Genomic DNA, 18,741 nt, shown 5'->3' on the forward strand with positions numbered 1-18,741 from the left:
ATGGAAGAAAGCTCTCTCATTAACTTCAGACTTCTCAGTGACGTTCTATTCACATCAAATTATAGATTACCATGCAGAAAAATATAATTTCGTGGAATAAAGGACGTTATACAAAGTTTCAATTGATTGTCTGACTTTTAGAGATCGGCCCAGCCGAAATACTACAATCATAAGAGCTTTACGATCAGTTGATATAGTCGAATGCTAAGAAAGTAACTCTTAACGGTAAACCTGTAAAAACTGTTTATGAGCCGTCGCAATTTTAAAATTCGGTTCATATTTCTGTCACGTAAAAAGCTTCCAAAACATTTCAGCAATCATTCAGAAGGAAGTTTAAATTTTATTTGAGGCTTGTCGGAATCTCAAAAATAAGTTGCTTATCTTTTTACCATAAATATTTGCATTATTTGATCCAAATACTTCCTCTAACTGCCCTGTTCATGTTCCGATATTATTTGCTGATATTTTCTTTTGATCAATCTTCTTATTATTATTCCACTATCCTTCTTTTCTAACACTTCTACCCCGTTCACTCGTAATTTTCACTCGTTTGCCGCTATGCTACGTTCTCTGTTCTGCTCTTCACACTGCGCGCAATAAAAAATTTCTCTCTCTCTCTCTCGTTTGCTCTTACTCTCTCTCTTTCTCTTTTTCACGCTCTCTATTTACATATATATATCTCTTGCTCTCTTTTCTAACACTAATATATGCGCTATTTCACTCTCTCCAATGCGTTTCCTTAAATTCTAAAAAAAAATATTAAAAAATTGAAATAAAATATTGCTAAAAATCAATATTAAATATTTCAAATATGCTATCAATTATTTATAAATATACATTCATATTACTTAATAACGCTATACACTATGATATGATATGAACATATATATACATATACTTATTTAAAAATATAACTCAACTCGTCACAAAACTCAATTTAACAATTTAAATAAATATATATACATATATGATATATATAAAAAAAATCAATCAAACCAATCGAACATCAATCAATTTAGTATACTCGGCATGAATCTATTCGGATGTAAATTCTGCGAGAACGTTAACGATGAAAAAGTATGCGATCGTAAGAATTTCGACAGCCTGCTGTGGGCGCTCGTCACTGTGTTTCAGGTAGAATTTGCTAGAAATCTAGCATTATAACTTATACAACTTTAACTACTACTACTACTACTATAACTATTACTATAACTATTGCTATATTTTGTTCGACTAACTAATAACTAATCTTATTCGCATTTCTTTACGAATATGTATAAAAATTTAGTAAGGAAATAAAATCGTATTTTATATAAAATGTTTATTTAAAAAAAAAAAAAAAAAAAATATTTCAAATGTGAGTTGCTGTGTTATTTTGTGTTGTGCCCAAATAGCGTAAAATGTAAAAAACAAATTTGTAATAATTTCCAGTGCATACCAAATACTACAATTTATATTTTCATTAACTTTTTTTGCGTAAATTTATTTTTCATTTATTTACCGCTATTTTGCTGTTTAGTTTTTTGTTTAATATTTTTTTTAATTTAGAGTTTTTGTCGACATTTAAACATAGTTACTAAATATAGAATTATTAAAAAAATAGAAAAAATAGCTGTATAGCTGTATATAAATTTTTGCACATAATTTTAACACTAGTGAATTTTTGCTTCTATTTTTATTTATAAAAGAATTTAAAAATTTTTATGAATATAATATTTTCGAAAAATATTTTTTTATCCATTTTATTGGCTGTAAACTATATATATATTTTTTTTTTTAATTAAAAAAAATTAAAAAAATAGTAAAAAGTAAAAAAAAAAAAATATAAAAAAAATTAATAAAATAAATAAATTTTTTTTCTAAGCATAAAAAAATTATCAAAAAAGTAAATAATTTTTTCGCTTACAAAAAGTAAAAAAAAATAATTTTTGTATACAAAAAATTTAAAAGAAAATTATTTTTTTTAATAATTAAAAAAAAATGTGAAAAAAATAATTTTATTTCTTAAAAAATTAAAAAAAAATATTTCCTAAAAAATTTGTAAATAAAAATAAAACTAATTAATAACAAATAAAAAAAATTTACTAAATTAGAAAAAAATAATTTTTTTTATTAATTTAAAAAAAATTTAAAAAAATTATTTTTTGTTTAAAAAATTAAACAAAAAATGTTTCTTAAAATATTTGTAAATAAAAATATAAAAAGTTTTAAATAAATAAATTATAAAAAAAAATTACATATATTTTTTTTTAATTAGAAAAAATTCTTTTATAAAAAAATTTTTTAAACACATTTTTCATTTTTATATTTATAATTTAATAGAAACAAAATTATTGCCTGCGCTGCGCTATTTTCTGCATTATTAATATTTTTTCTGGAAAAAAAAATTTATTTTGTGGTGTGTTGCGTATAAAAAATTATAAAAAAAAAACAAAAATTTAAAAATAATAAACACAAATTTTATTTATTTTTTTTAATGCAAATTTTTTTAACTAAAAATTTGTCTGTGAGTATATAAATATAGCTATTTGAGTAGTGAAAGTCATGCTAGTAAAATAGTAATTTGTAGAAATTTAAGAGTACTTAGTAAATAGTATAGTTCTATAGTAATTTTATATATACGATTAATACCTTAGGCATACAAAAAAAACTTTTGAAATACAAAAATTGTAGTACATATTCCGCGCATGTTTTACATAGTTAGTGCGTATGTTTTAGTTTTTTTTTTTCTAAGACAGCTGTTAGTTGTTAAGAAAGAATGTGCCGCAGAAAGGCTAAATTTACCACTCAAACAACAGGTAAGCCTTTTAACATTTCACAATTTGTTGACTAGCTTGCTTAAAATTTCATTCTCAACTCACTCAATATGTTTTGCATGACTGCTTGTGCCTGTGTGAATAACTTAAGTATGCTCACATAGACACTCTCTGAAAATAACTCATTTAAGAAAATGATAGTCATTTATTCAACTCAAAAGTTCACTCAAAAAAACGCACAAATTGAATTTCACTCAAGGATTTTTTAATTCAACTCAAAAGTGCTACGTTCAAATCAAAAAAATTACTCAATTCTGAAAACAAATTTAAAAATATTTGAAAGTCCATTAAAATAAACGCCCGCATTTACACTCAATAATATATTATATTTTTGATCCCCAAACTAAATATATTTCATATGCCTGCTCAAAATAAAATATTAAAATCACTGGCCCTAGAACTCACTCACTATTTCTACATTCTGTAGACAACAAAGCTCTAAGAATTTCACTCAAATATTTTAACGATTACAAAGTAATCAGTTGAGTTTACTCAAACACACTGCCATAAGAAATAAATCAAAACATTTGAAAAGAGATAATAAAAAGTGAAAAAAAATACTCATACTTGGTTTCACTCAAAATTTTAACTCGAATTTCAGTTTTCACTCAATTTTTAACTAAATATATATAAGTTGTTTATCTACTGCGCTCTTTCGTTTTAATTAAATATTAACCAATCAGCTTTGAGCACTCATTATAACCACCAATCAGCGCAAAGCACTTCATCGTCACTCACTCAATCGCTAAAACACTCAAACTCACTGCTTGCCAGTTGTTTGTATGCACGCTCTTATAATCGTTCTTCAAGCAGCACGTTTTGAATATAAATTAATTATAAAAGCACAATAACATTTTGTAAATCACTCGCTTACTCATGGCACACAATTTACAGACATTTTATTTTCAACTTGTGTCTTACAAAACTCACTCTCACACCATGCTTAAAACATGCTCTAAAAACTTTAAAACTAAAATCCAAAATACAACTAAAACTACGCTCTATAAAACATCAGTGTGTTTATCTTAAAATTTTTATTACTTTAAATTCTCTCTGTTGTGTCTCTAACTGTATCTTTTTTGATTGACTTTCTAATGCGCTCAGACAATTTTGAAATTTTTTAACTAAATTATTTTTCTAATACCCTCTTTACCTATATGTCTAAGTACTAAGTTTTATGATCACTCTCTTACTTATGCTCTTGCACACAAATGCCCCACAAAGAACAATGTTACTCTCTCTCTCTCTCTGAAACAAATTACAATGCTCTCTTACTAACTTTTAACCTACTACCTCACTTCCTTACAAATGCTTCGCTCTCACCCAAACCACCCACCGTCCACAATCTACTCTTCTAAACCACATATGTACTCACTGATACACGCGTTCACACACTCTCTCTCTCTCTCTCTTTTAACTACTAACGCGCTCTGTGCCCACTCTAACTTGTTTTCACTCGAAAAATAAACTTTTGAAACTGAGAAAAAATTAAAAAAAAAAAATAAAAATAAACTGCTAACTTTTTGCGCTCTTTCAAATTTTATTTTTGAGTTTCTTTTAAAATTTTATTTTTCTCAAAAAAAAATGAATAAGGACACACAAATTATATCATACATACATTTGTAAATTCGACGCCAAAGAAGTATAGCTTTTTGTAAATAACTCGCAAACAAAATTTTAGGAAATTTTTTAACTCAAATCATTGAATTTGAATTTTTCGCTTAAGTTTTTTTTTGATATTAATGTTTCGAAAAACGTTTAAACATGTACAGAAGCGTATATATATCTGCAATATAGCTGTAAATTAATTTATACATATAACTGTATTAAAAATTACGCCAAAACAAAAACAATACAAACAAGCATACACAATTAGAATTTTCAAAACAACAACAACGAAAAACAAAAATCATTTAAACATTTGAATATTAAACACAAAATATTCGAAATTTCTACAAAAACAGAAAGTAGGGAGCAGAATACAACAGAGATTCCCACCACTTCCCAAACCTAATTCCCAAGAAATTATAATTATTTTAAAAAAATAAAAAAATTTAAAATAAAATATTGAAAAATAACGATAAATAATTAAAAAAACGTCAAAAATAATAACAAATACAACAACTTCCTATCAAATGTTCCAAATTTTTAAAACGAAAGGTTTTCAAAAATGGAAACAAACCAAAAAAATATTAAAATAACGACTCCAAAAGAAAAAAACAAATATGTCCGTCTACACTCAAGGAAAGGTTTGCCAAAAATAGAATAATTAATAATATTTAAAATTAAAATTTAAATAACTTTTTTTTTTTAATAATAATAATAAATATTAGAAAAATCTGATACAGCTGAAAAAAAGCAAGAAATACTTATTTTTAATGACAAAAAATATAAAAAGATTTTAATAAAAAAAAATTATGAAATAATATTTTTTATAAAAAATAACTCTAAAATGTTAATAAAATAATAAAATACTAACAAATTGTTAGCGCTAAAAATAAAATTACGAAAGAAAAATATTCTACGACAGTAGAAAAAACAGAAATAATTGATGTTATAAAAATTATAAAAAAATTTAAATTTTAATAATATGTTTTTATCTTCCAAAATACCAATAAATGTAAAAAAAATCGGACAATGAAAAAAGGAAAAACTCTTAGAACAGCATAAAAAAATTTAAAAGAATCGAAGACTCTTTGCAAACTTTCGAAAACAAATTTTGAAATATATTTTTTTTTTGTTTAAAAAAACGTATAAAAATACTGTCAAAAATTATAATAAAACAAAAAAAATATGGAAGAAAGCAAAAAAAATATTTAATAAAAAAATTCAAATAAAAAATTAAAAAATAACAAAAATTACAAAAACAAAATAAAAATAAAAAATTAAAATTTTAAAAGCAAATTCCTAAAATATCCTCATATTCCCACTCCCTCCGCAATATTATTTATTTACCTACCACCCAATTTCATTTAATTTTGCTGTGCAGTCAGCATAAACAAACCAAGCAAATACAAAAACAAATACGCAGCATATACCCTTTATATACGATATAGATATAAATATATATGTATACAGCGAACATTACTTTATATAACATAGATATACATATATATATATATATATATATATATATATATATATATATATAATTGACTAGCTATGATTATGATACATAAACTACTTACTCTTACAACTACTTTTAAACTCTTACTCATATAAATATATACAGTTATACATATATACTTTATATATATATATATATACCTTACACAATTTAAAGAACAAAATCAAAAACAAAACCTTATATTTATATAAATACTATATAAATATATACATATATATGCATATACTCGTATGTGAACCAACAGCATATTGGGCATGTATCTATTTGGCGGTAAGTTTTGTAAATTTGTGGACGATACTGGACTCGAACGTGAATGTCTGTGTACCGAAATAATCAACAAACATCCACAATGTGAATGTGATCGCAAACACTTCAACAACATTTTATGGGCCACTGTTACAGTCTTTCAAGTAAGAACAACACACCAAAACGTTTAATACTTAATTACTAAAACAAAAACAACAAAAAACACTTTTGAAAATATTAAAGAAACTTCATACACCTACCAACCTATGCACTCAAAAAAAATTGCATTACTTCAAAAACAAAGCGAAACTTTACTGCTCACTAAACAAAATCAAAAACAAAAAAAAAAAAAAACAAAAAGAAATATATTTACACATCTACAAAAAATATATATATTACTTAGCATATAACCATATCACTAAGTAGTGAAACTTTCAAATTTTTTTTCCATTTTTAAATAATTTTCGTAGTTAAGTAGTTGTATTTAGTCCCCGAACTGATTTGTAGTTTTTATACGTACTTCTTAATTGAAATATTTACACACATATATACATAAATATATAAGGCAAAAGTAATAAATTTTGATTTTGATTAATTTTTTATGCGAGCTTTGCTCTCAATAAATTATTTTAAATTAATTGAATTATACAAAATAACTAATTTTCATGAATATTTCGTGTAAAATGACAACGTATTGCCTACTTGTAGGCGCAGAAGTAATTAATTCTTCTTACATAAATCATACAATATGATAGACGACAGCAAAAGTCGCATAAAAATATTTTTTAGTTATGTTATGTAAAATTTAATATGTTTAGTTGCGTACATTGAAAATAACTTAACTTCATTTAACTTGACTTAACATAACTTAGCTTTTAATTTTATTCAGTTAAATTTAATAAATGAAAGTGTAAGTTAAGTTACGCTAATTGATTTTTAATTTAATTTAATTTAATTTTTTTTTATTTTTTTTCCTCTTTTCTTTAATTTATTAAATTAAATTAAATTAAATTAAATAAAATTAAATAAAATTAAATTAAATTAATTTAATATTATTTTATTTTATTTTTTTTCCTCTTTTCTTTAATTTATTTAATTAAATTAAATTTAAATTTAATTTAATTTAATTTAATTTTATTTTATTTTATTTTATTTTATTTTATTTTATTTTATTTAATTTTATTTAATTTTATTTAATTTTTTTTATTTTTATTTAATTTAATTTAATTTTATTTTATTTTATTTTATTTTATTTTATTTTATTTTATTTTATTTTATTTTATTTTATTTTATTTTATTTTATTTTATTTTATTTTATTTTATTTTATTTTATTTTATTTTATTTTATTTTATTTTATTTTATTTTATTTTATTTTATTTTATTTTATTTTATTTTATTTTATTTTATTTTATTTTATTTTTTCCTCTTTGCTTTAAAATTACTTACTTAATTATGAGAATTATATTATAAAAATAATTAGCATTACGTTTACCTATAACTTTCAAGCACAATTTGATTATTTTGCAAAAAAAAGTTTCGAATAAATTTTTTTAGCATTATTAAACATATTTTAGTAGTATAATTAATTGTAAAGCAAAATTTTGAAAGTAGCACCTGTTTGTTTTATAAAGACGTCACAAAAAAGCGTTCACAAGTGTCAAAAAGAATACTATACATAACTACAAAATGACACACACATACAATTATTTTTAATTGGAAACTTAAAAGTAATTACAACTAAGTACATAATTAAAAACAAAACAAAAAAATGTATATAAAAATCAAAAGGAGCTAATGAAAAAGTTATATATTTACTACATGTAAAATATCACTTTATCAGTAACTCATTACTGCCCTTATTTACTAAAGTAATTGCGTTAATTGTAAAAAAGAGTATCACTACCTATTACTTTTCAATTACTATTTAAATTACCATTACTTATATCATACACTGGAAGCAATAACTACTAAGAATATTACTTTAACAATTACATAGCTTTTTACGAATTCCATTACCAGTACCATTACAAATACAAGTGAAATTAGTATTGTCATAATCATTACCCACAATTATCAGTATTCTTATATGTCCATTATTTATAACTCCCTAATTTAATTATTTCAACGCATTATCAGGATTATGACTTTTATAATTACATAGATCAATACGAACCCCATTACCAGTACTCTTAACAGCACAAGTTGAATAAGTATCATGATGCTTATTGATATTTCGTTCGAAAAAGATAATCGACTGAGTTTTCAAGTCAACTTTACTTTCACAAACGGTTTAAAATATCGCAGAAAATTAAAAAAAAGTGAGAGATCTGTTTACCAGAGAGCCTATCTAGGATCAGAAAAGACACATAGTTTCTTAATATGTCCAAATCATAAAGCGTAAGACTCATCTATAGTTCACTAAATGAAAAAGAATGGATTACATATCGACATTTTATATTAGCACCACCATTAACCGTTAACCATTACCTAGTACCAATACTTTTAGTATTACCATCACCATTACCTTGCATTAACATCATTAATTACACGTACTATTGCCTTAATCACCGTCATTGCGATAACAGATCTTCAACATAGCAGTTATATAATTTACCAATTACCGTTATCATTACAATTATATTACCGTTACAGTTACAGTTAACAGTATAAGCACCAGTTTGTGCCTTAGCCAAATAAAAAAACCAAAAATATATTTATATATATAATCTGTATTTAACAATTTTAAACGTCACTACGTTCTCTTATCGTTATGCGGTTTTATACTTTTTACATTTACCGTTAACTAATGAATTTTGAAATTCAAAGTTGAAAGTTGAAAGTTACAACAATACTATCAAATTCTTACTGTCTGTATCTGTTATGCTCACAGTTTCACAAATAAATTGATTACAAAAAAGAAATAAATTCAACTGTTTTAAGCTTTTAAGGCAACTCACTCTCTCTCTCTCTCTAAGTTATGGAGGCTTTAAGGTAATGTTAGCTCGTTTAAGTTTATTTAATGTATGTAATCATATGATAAGACGAAAAAGTGAGTTTATAACGTATAAACTTGTTAAAAGCTCTCTACACTTAAAATAATTAAAATGAGCTTAAAAGCTTCGAAAAACCGAAGAGCTCGAAAAAGCTTTTTTTGAATAACAAAACAGCCTGATGCTAATTTTAGCGTTCTAACTTGTTTTTTACAGAAAAATAACGATTTTTGAGAAACATATACATATGTAGGCCTAACCAACAACACACTGACATATCCACTGAAAAGTGACATACAGTTAGAAATTGTGCGCTTTTTGCTGTTTACTTTGTTTTAAGCGCTCATTTATAAAATATTATTTCATTGAATAGGTTCTAAGTTTTTTGCATGCACTTTTATTAAATTAAAAAAGTTAAGCTATTTTTTATAAAAATATAAGTAGGTTTTGAAAACTTTCTTACGGTCTTCCGTTGCTCAGTAATACTTTTTAGGCGCTTAAATAACATTTAATTTAATTTAAGTACACTGAAAGAAATTTACACACACTTATGAAGAAATTTAAGCATTTTTTAGACAAAGCAAAAATAAAATAGACTAATTATCAATTAGTACTTAGTACTCGAAATAAAGGACTTTCATATTTTTGGAAATACTCTCACTAGCATTTAATATACTAGTAATGCTGCAGCAAACAAATATGGGCACGTTTTCAAATTCTCTAAATTATTACGCCTAGCGGAAATATAAAAAAATAAAAATATTTTAGCAAAAATTATGATTTTAAATATTTAGAAACAACACCACAAATGCTAGTCTCTTTATTTGCAATAAGAAATTATATAAAATAATTTGCCATTGCTTTTTGACTAACTTTGCATTTTGTTTTTCGCAGTGTATTTTACAATAATTTAGCGCTATTTTGAGTTTTTCAGGCTTTTTAATATTTAATTTTTGAATTTAGCTGATTATACATATATATAAGTAAAAAACTAAATGTGTGCTTTTTAAGCTTTTTAAGTAAACTTTCATTCAAAAATTTTAATTTCTTTTTTTTTGCGCTGAAAGCTTAAAAAATGCCTTTTAATTTTATTATTTTGCTTTGATCGTAATTTTGGCACTTTATTGTGACGTCTTTTCAGTTTTTGTTGAGGATAAAAGAACCTGCACAGAGAAAAATTAGTTCTTAATTTTCCTTCAATTTTTTTTTATTGTTTATTTTTAAAGAATTCTGCAAAATGCTGCATCTAAGGCCAGTAAATAGTTTGAAAAAAAATATATAATATAATAAAAAAAATATTTTCAAAAAATAAAACTAAATTTCAAAATATATTATATATTCTTCCGTGCAACAAGTATTTGCAGAAAAATAGCGAAATTTTTTAAATTATATTCAAAAATAATTCATGAGTTCTTTGATGTAAATAAATTGAAAGAAATATTTTTCTGATAAAAACAATTCGGGATTACGAAAAAATTACTAGAAAACTTTCAAAAAGTAAAATGAATATTTCAAAAATATGTATGCTTATATTCGTACAAAATGAACAGGTAACAAATTATCGAAACAAGAAATTTGCGGGTTTTCGAAAAAATTTTGACGATAAAAAAATAGTTGTCACCTTTCAGTCTATGTCAGTAATCGCCTATATTAAGCTTTGCAATTTAAAAAAAATAATATTAATATTTTAAAACTATGCTTATTTTCGTACACGACGAACAGATAACGAATTTTGAAAAAAAAAAATTTTCTGCGATACACTTAAAAAATTGTTGCCACATATCGGTCTACATCAGTAAACGCCAATAAAAAGTTATGATAGTATATTTATAACTTAATTTAAATCAATTTATCTTATAGCGTTTTTTGACAGGAGCTAATTGATCAATTAACCGGCCTCTGCTCGATTAAAACGCTTATTAAGATCGATTTACCATATAAAATAAAATCTACATTTGTTTTCAATTGAATTTTAATCGACTTGAAAATCAAATGCAACTCTGCGACAAAGACGTACGATACAGGTACTTTGTCTGTGATTGGCTGCATTTTTTTTTTAGACAAAAAACGCTACGATAGATGTCGCTGCTAAGTAATATTAATCAATTGATGAAACTTACCAACTTCTTATGAAAAGCAAAAACAAAAATATATAACAGCTGATCGGTTTTCGAGTAGGGGGCCTGCTACACTTTCAATATGTATCGTGATATTTGGATCGCGATCTATATTAAATATTGATGGATTACTTCGCGACAGCTAGACGTGCAATATATATTTTGTCAATATTTATACGATGTTGTTAGTGTTTTCATAAGAAAAAATATTTTAAAAATTTATTTGTTTAATTTTGCGTACATTTTTTCATAAAATTTCGGAAGAAAACCTAAGAAAATCATGTTTGGCTATTGTTTTTGGTCCCACAGCAATTCATTATATGTATCCAATATTTGGACGTTATCAAACAACCTTTGGCAGATGAGTTGCATAGCTCTGGCAAAGATTCTATTGTAAACAGTATAATTCATGTTCATTTATTAGAATAAAGTTAATTTTAAAATTTTGGCACTGTTGTAACTATTTCACCAATTCGGACTTGTAAATTACAAAATATGCTACACATTCAATATTTATCACGCGATCCACGATCTGCGATCTGGATTTCAAAATATTTAAATATTTTGTGATATGGATCGTGATCCATCAATATTGCATGCTAAACGTTCAATAAATATCGCGATACAGGAAATATAACAATAAATACTGTACACGTTCAGTATTCAGGCGCCTAGCCGGCAGTAGAAAAGGCAAAAAGGGTTTCTCAATAAAAATTTTAATTGATTAATGAATTTGGCTGTCTAAAAACGCTATTACTGATCCCGAAATTTCGAGACTGGTAAAGGGGATTTCGGAAAATTGTAAAAATATTCGTTAATTTCCATAAAAAAAAAATTTAAAAGATTTAGTGATGTTTCATAAATCACGAAAAATACTTTTAGCTGTTAATGAAATAATTATATTTGCTTTTAGAAATTAAAAAAAAATCTGTTTTAGACGCAAAAGCTTTGCAGAATTTTTTATACATTTAAAATTTATAACAGTTATTTATATGTACTCCATATTTTTAATGTCTGCATTATATGTATAACGGTATTATTTAATATTTTTTAATTCTATTTTTGTATATATTTACTTAAATACTTGTTTTTCGTTTGTATATTTATTGTAAATATTTATGTATGTAAATTATATTATATTTTTCAGTATTTCATATTAAAAAAAAATTATATTATTTTTGTATTTTTTTACGTTGTACAACACTATGCTCTATTTTCATTTCCTAGTCGTGTCTGTTAGTCTTTGTTCAATTAAATATACTAAACACTTGTTCTAAGTATATTTGCTAATACAAAAATTCTTTCATTTGTTTTTGTTTTTCTCCTCGACTACACCAAAACGTGCCTGTAGATTCTAACGCAGGAGGATTGGAATGTCGTACTATTCAATGGCATGGAAAAGACAAGTCATTGGGCCGCATTATATTTTGTGGCGCTGATGACATTCGGCAATTATGTGCTATTTAATTTGTTGGTCGCCATTTTAGTTGAGGGATTCAGTTCAGAGGTAGAGTTTTGCAATAACAAAAATATTTTTAAAAAATTTCCAAAAAAAAAATATATTTAAAAAATTTAAAGCAAGTTAGAAATAATTAAAAAAAAAATAGAAAAAACTTAAAAAAAAATTTAAAAATATTTGAAAAAAAGTTAAAGCTAGAAAATTTTACTTTCTCTGTAAGAAAATACATTTTTGTCAAATCGCCGGTGCTATAAATAATTTTCCACACAATTTTTTCTCGTACAACAAACAATGCATGGCTTTGGCAAATTTTCGCTTCAACAATTTATTTATTCAAAATATTTATGCAAATTATTTATGCACTTAAAATGTTAATGTAAATATACACATATATTATATAACTGTAAAAAATATATATATTTATAACTAGCAACCCGCTTTTGGTCCACCGTATGTACGTATATGTACGCCTTTTATCCTAGCGCACCCCAATTAATATTATAGCGAGTGAAAAATTGTTTTGTGGAAAATTATTTATGCCAGCCAAGGTTTTGTACGGATTTCACGTATTTCATACGTACGTAACGTCAACAACCCAACCGCCGCCGCGGTTTCGCGCGCCTGGTTTCAAGCCATGCCCACATAAAACGCACACACGCTCAAAAGCTAAAAAAAAGCTTGAAGCTTTACCTCCTTTAACTAGCTTACAATAATCATATAAATAAGTTTGTGTAATTGTAAGAAGCGTTAACACCCATCCCCCGACCACACCATAACAATATGTGCCTTCCGCCTCCCCGCTGAGCCGCGTTTACGCGTGTGTGCGTCTCAACTGTTTTTTGGCGGCGCGTCGCGTTTGCGTGCGGCTGGCGAAAATTCTAATTCTTTGAATTCTCTGATTCCCTCAGCGAAATGAACGTCGCGAACGTGAACAACGTGAGTTGGTGAAAAAGCTACGCGAAGAAACGTTGGCGGAGAATTTCAGCGATGCTATGTACGATGATTCGCGTAGCAGTGAAGCGGACTCAACATCGACTAATGAAAGTTACTATGAGGTACGAAATCGTTGGCATAGCGCCGAGGATGTGCGAAAAGTAAGTAGAGTTCAAAGTTCAAAACTAGCTAATAAACTGTGTATGAGAGAGAGCATGAATGAAAGCGATAGAGTGAGAGAGTTTGACTGTGAGCGAGTGCGAAAGTAAGAGTGGGTATGAAATATAAAATGTGAGTGCAAGAAAGGTCAGCGTAATTACTGTGAATACATGTTACAAGAAGTAATCATTACTTTACTCATACTTAATTACATATACTACTCACTCATTTATGTTTATGAATTTTGATTTTAAACCTTTTATTTTATAAAATTACTTAATTTTTTTCCGCTCATTGACTAATTTGTCTTTTTCACTCAATATATTCACTTTTTCAATCTATTACACTCAAATTTTCACTCATTTTATTTTACTCTAAAAACAAATTTCACACTGCTATTCTTCATTATTATCCTAACAACCAATTCAAAAATTGATTTCAAAATTTTCACTCAATCTAGTCAGCGCTGAAAGCAGATAAGCTCATCTATTCAAGTTAATCACTCAACTTATTTTACTCTAAAATCAAATTCTAAACTGCTATTCTTAATTTTTACTCTTACAGCAGCTCAGAAATCATTTTCACTCAAACTAGTCAGTGCTAAAAATAGAAAATCTCTCTAGTCAGGTTAATTCACTCAGATTTTCAGTGATTTTTTTACTATTAAATCTAATTTTACACTTCTATTCTTCATTTTTTACTTTTCTAACCTACTCAAAAGCCCTTTGCAACATTTTCACTCAAACTAGTCAGCGCTGAAACCAGTAAAACTGAGCTCAAATATTTATTTTCACTCATTCCCGCAATTCAATATACTAACTCACAGTAATTAAAAAAAAATTACTAAACCTATTTTATATTTTATATACACTCGTGTCACAGCTACAAGACGCAACTGAGTTAATGCTGGAAACAAAGAGTAATATGCAAAAGCAACAACATCAACGCATGCTACTGCAACCCACACAAGATTATCAAATCAATGAGAGTTATATGAGTGGTGTTGGTGGTGGAAGCAGTGGTTCGGGTAGCGGCAGTGGGCGTAAATCCAGCGATAAGGATGGCAGTAGCAAATTGTCAATGGAGGATGACAAGAATAAGAATTTAAAAAAGGTAAGTGAGGTAAACAGGTAATTTAAATATGGATATACACAAAAGCACTCAATTATCACTCTCTTTTCACTCAAGTTTCACTCAATTGTAAGTTATTATACTTTAAGTGTTTATAGTTTAATTTAAAATTAGATAATTTAATTGTGAATAAAAGCACTCAATTCTCAATTTTAACTCAAATTTCACTCAATTGTGAATTATTTCACTAATTGAATTATTTCTGTAATTTAAATGTGAATATACACAAAAGCACTAAAATTTCACTCAAGTTTCACTCAATTGCGAAACATATTTGGTGTTATTATAGCTCAAGTGAGTTTAAGAGTACAGCTATTTACGAATAATGGAATTTTCTGCCTTTAAACTATTTTATCTTCTTTCCCTCCACAGACATATTCTATAAGAGAGCGTCGCGGTGATGCACCACGCCTTTCACGTATACGCCCATTGCGTGAACCGCCCATAATTACTACGACCGCCGCAACGCCACAAGACTCACCCAACACCACACTCGATGGCGGCATGAGCTTTCGCAGTTGGAATCCTCAAGAAATGGAGCACACCGACGGTGGGGCTGGCAATCAGGTAAGCATGCAAGTGTGGGCGCCTGTTTGTTATGCAAACATTTTTTTTTATTTTGTGTTTAAATATCTCCTAACTATGTTATTTAAATGAAAATACGTCGTAGATGTGTAGCAATCAAAAGGTAAAGTAAAACAGAAAATACTTTCAAATCGCTTTTGCCGCACAAAACGCTTTTGAGTTCGAGTCTTTTGGTGCAAGCCTTTTGCATTTGTAATGATAATGATCATGCCATTTTGCTGGTTTGCGTATTTGCTAAATAAATTTCTCATATGACTTCATGTATGCTTATTGTTCATAGCTTTCTACTGAGCTTTCGCACTTATAATGCCATTTTTGTTCTATTCTTTCTTTGTCTCACATACAGTGTCCGAGCTCGCCGTCACTACTCAGACCACCGACCATCTTTAGCGGCGGCCAACGTTCACTCGACGAGGGCATACCGTCAATTGATCTTATACCACCATCACCCGTATTAACGCACAAACCGTTGAATATACTTAACGCCAGTCAACTACAAGGAAGCAATACTAATCTAAGCAACTGTAATTTAGTAACTAACAGTAGTAGTTTACTCCCTAGTGCCCTAAGTAGCAATAATAGTATGCATAGTGTTGTCATCGATGATATTTCGAAGAACTCCGATGCTAGCGCATCGGGCCCAATCTTTGTGCCAACAACAATTTCGACTGTGTCCACGCCCAGCATGCCGCAACCGACGGGCACAAACGGCACTGGCGCTAGTTCCGTTGGTGTCTCCCACACTAATAATGGCGGTGCTGGTGGTTGTGGTGGCGGCAACGCAGTGAGCAGCATCGAGATAACGCCACTGAATGCCGCTGTTGTTACCACAGGTGTGTCGTTGTCGTCGTCCACGTCGACAGCTACTACAGCGGCAGCGTTAGTAACGCCGCCGAATGCGTCACAAGCCAGCAGCATTGAAACGCCGCCCACACTGCCGTCTACCAACGCTTCAGCGACAATCAGCACATCGTTGTCCGGCATGCAACGTATACCGAGTTTAAAACGTTTCCGACGCAGCAGTTCGAAGCGTAAGAAGAAGCCCGCCGATGCCGGCAGTGGCGCCGAAGATGACGAACAGCAGCAGCTAAACAATGGCAGTGACAATTCTTGTCTACTTGCGCCACATAGTAATGGTGGCGGTGGCGGTACTATGCGTGCTGATGCGTTTCTCAGTCCATCACGTACGCCATCGGCTGGCGCAACACTAACAGCCAACAATCAGACGAATCAGCAAAAGACGAAAGATACCAATCGACTAAGTCCACAAAACTCTATACGCCGCTTATCTACAACACTTAGTATTGGCAGCATACCGCCGTTGGGTAGCCGTCGTGCCTCTGCGTGCATCTTTAACTCGCAACTCTATCAAAATCTCAACCAACCGCCCAAATTGTATGCACCCTCAGCGGCACATCGGCGCATGTCTTCATTTGAGTTGGCCTTCAGCAAGAGTTCACAGCTAAATTTGCATAATTTGGAAGCGAATCGCAAGTCAATGTCGTACACGAATTCCAAACTCGATTTGGATAAGTGGCAGAAATCGTATATGAATCTGCCCGAGCCGGATATGTTGCAACAGTACATACAGGAGCGTGAAAAGCGTAAGGGTTCTATTAGTCATTACTCGCGACAACAGCAATCGCAGCAGAAGCAACAAAAAGATAACGAGCTTGACGAACCACAATATTTGAGTGCAGACCTCAATTCACGTATGCAGAGCTCTGGACATATGAGTAAGCTAAAGATGCTCATCGAACGTTTAAAACCGACAAACCTCACCGAACAAAGAGAGTCATACTCGCTGTACATATTCGCGGAGGACAATAGGTAAGTACATGAGTTCAAGATCCGGTCCCAAAGATTTTTTTTTTTGAGCAAAGTACTTTCAGAGGCTCTATGAAATCCCCAATATCCTATTTTTTACAATTCTGAGCCTATCAAGCTGGTTAGTTGTTTTAGCTCAGTCCAAAAGTTAAGACACCAATATCTTCTCTTCTCTCTCTCCTCTTGTAATTTACTTCTGGACGGATGGGCCTCAGCTGATCTGAGCAAGCGCTGGACAGTCACTAGTACTTGTTCTGTTGCAAGAACTTTCCTTAGTCATAAGGGTTCTAACTGGCCATTGTTCCATCGGAATTCACGCCCAAAGCAAATCGTAAGAGGTCTAGGGAACTCTTCGCCCTAGTAAGGTCAATCTTTCATTAGTCGTAGGTAAGGTCAAACTTTCCTTAGTCATAAGGGTTCTAACTGGCCATTGTTCCACCGGAATTCACGCCCAAAGCAAATCGTAAGAAGTCTAGGGAACTCTTCGCCCTTAGTAAGGTCAATCTTTCATTAGTCGTAGGGGTTCTAACTGGCTATTACTCTCTCAGGATTCACGCGGTTAAAATAAAAAATTTACTATCGCTAACTGAAGATGCTGATTGGAGGAGGATGAGATAGAATATTTCAACATTTCATTTTAGAATGCACCAACTTTGCGAGAACGTTTCTTTCTTTCACTTTTTTGTACACCCGCGCTTATTAGGGGGATATAGAAGTAAAAAAAACCTCTGCAGATTTGTGGTAGGTTCTAGGCCCTTTGTCGATTCATAAGTTTAAGTGAGAGGATACGTTTTTAAGCATCACAATATACTGTCCGTTATAGTCTAAATGTGTTTCCTATGATGGGGAACTGCCATTGAACCTAACCTAACTTCCATTTCACTAAAAATAAAGTAAAATTTTACGCCACTAATTTGCCAAAATTTTCGTAGTGACATTTAAAATTCGTTGTAAAGCCATTTATTGCTACATTGTTGTGTGTTCTTTTCAACACTCGCATTGTGGAGTTTGGATCTTCGTAATACCAACTAGACACAATTACGAAAAGCTACTTCAACACTTGTAACTTGTAATCCGTGGCAAAAAATTACGTGGCGTAAGCCGTCAAGCCCTGCAAATACACTCGTACTTTTTTACGTGTTGCTTCTCTACGTATTCACCTGATACTTTTTTGCCGCTTCGTCGCTCTCTCGCATTTGTGTGAGCACAATACCATTGGGAGCTTCTTTTTTTCTTGTAGCGCACAATGTGTGCAGTCAAGCATTTAAATCAGCTGCTATTTTGTAACGGCTCATTGCTAGTAATACTATTATGTACGAGTACTATGACTACAATAAAAGCAACAACAAA

General features: G+C 29.1%; 1 protein-coding gene across 1 annotated transcript in view; it reads left to right on the top strand.

The window, feature by feature from the left end:
• LOC105219445 (uncharacterized) overlaps positions 1 to 18,741 on the top strand; it is a 255,025-nt gene that overhangs the window by 226,073 nt on the left and 10,211 nt on the right. Inside the window, exons 17-22 of the mRNA XM_054230853.1 lie at positions 6,188 to 6,353; positions 12,649 to 12,804; positions 13,665 to 13,850; positions 14,731 to 14,961; positions 15,352 to 15,546; positions 15,911 to 17,394. Coding sequence (XP_054086828.1) covers positions 6,188 to 6,353; positions 12,649 to 12,804; positions 13,665 to 13,850; positions 14,731 to 14,961; positions 15,352 to 15,546; positions 15,911 to 17,394 — 2,418 coding nt within the window. The remainder of the gene's footprint in view (positions 1 to 6,187; positions 6,354 to 12,648; positions 12,805 to 13,664; positions 13,851 to 14,730; positions 14,962 to 15,351; positions 15,547 to 15,910; positions 17,395 to 18,741) is intronic.

The sequence above is a fragment of the Zeugodacus cucurbitae genome, chromosome 5 (genome assembly GCF_028554725.1).
Source record: "Zeugodacus cucurbitae isolate PBARC_wt_2022May chromosome 5, idZeuCucr1.2, whole genome shotgun sequence".
Classification (NCBI taxonomy): Eukaryota; Metazoa; Arthropoda; class Insecta; order Diptera; family Tephritidae; genus Zeugodacus; species Zeugodacus cucurbitae.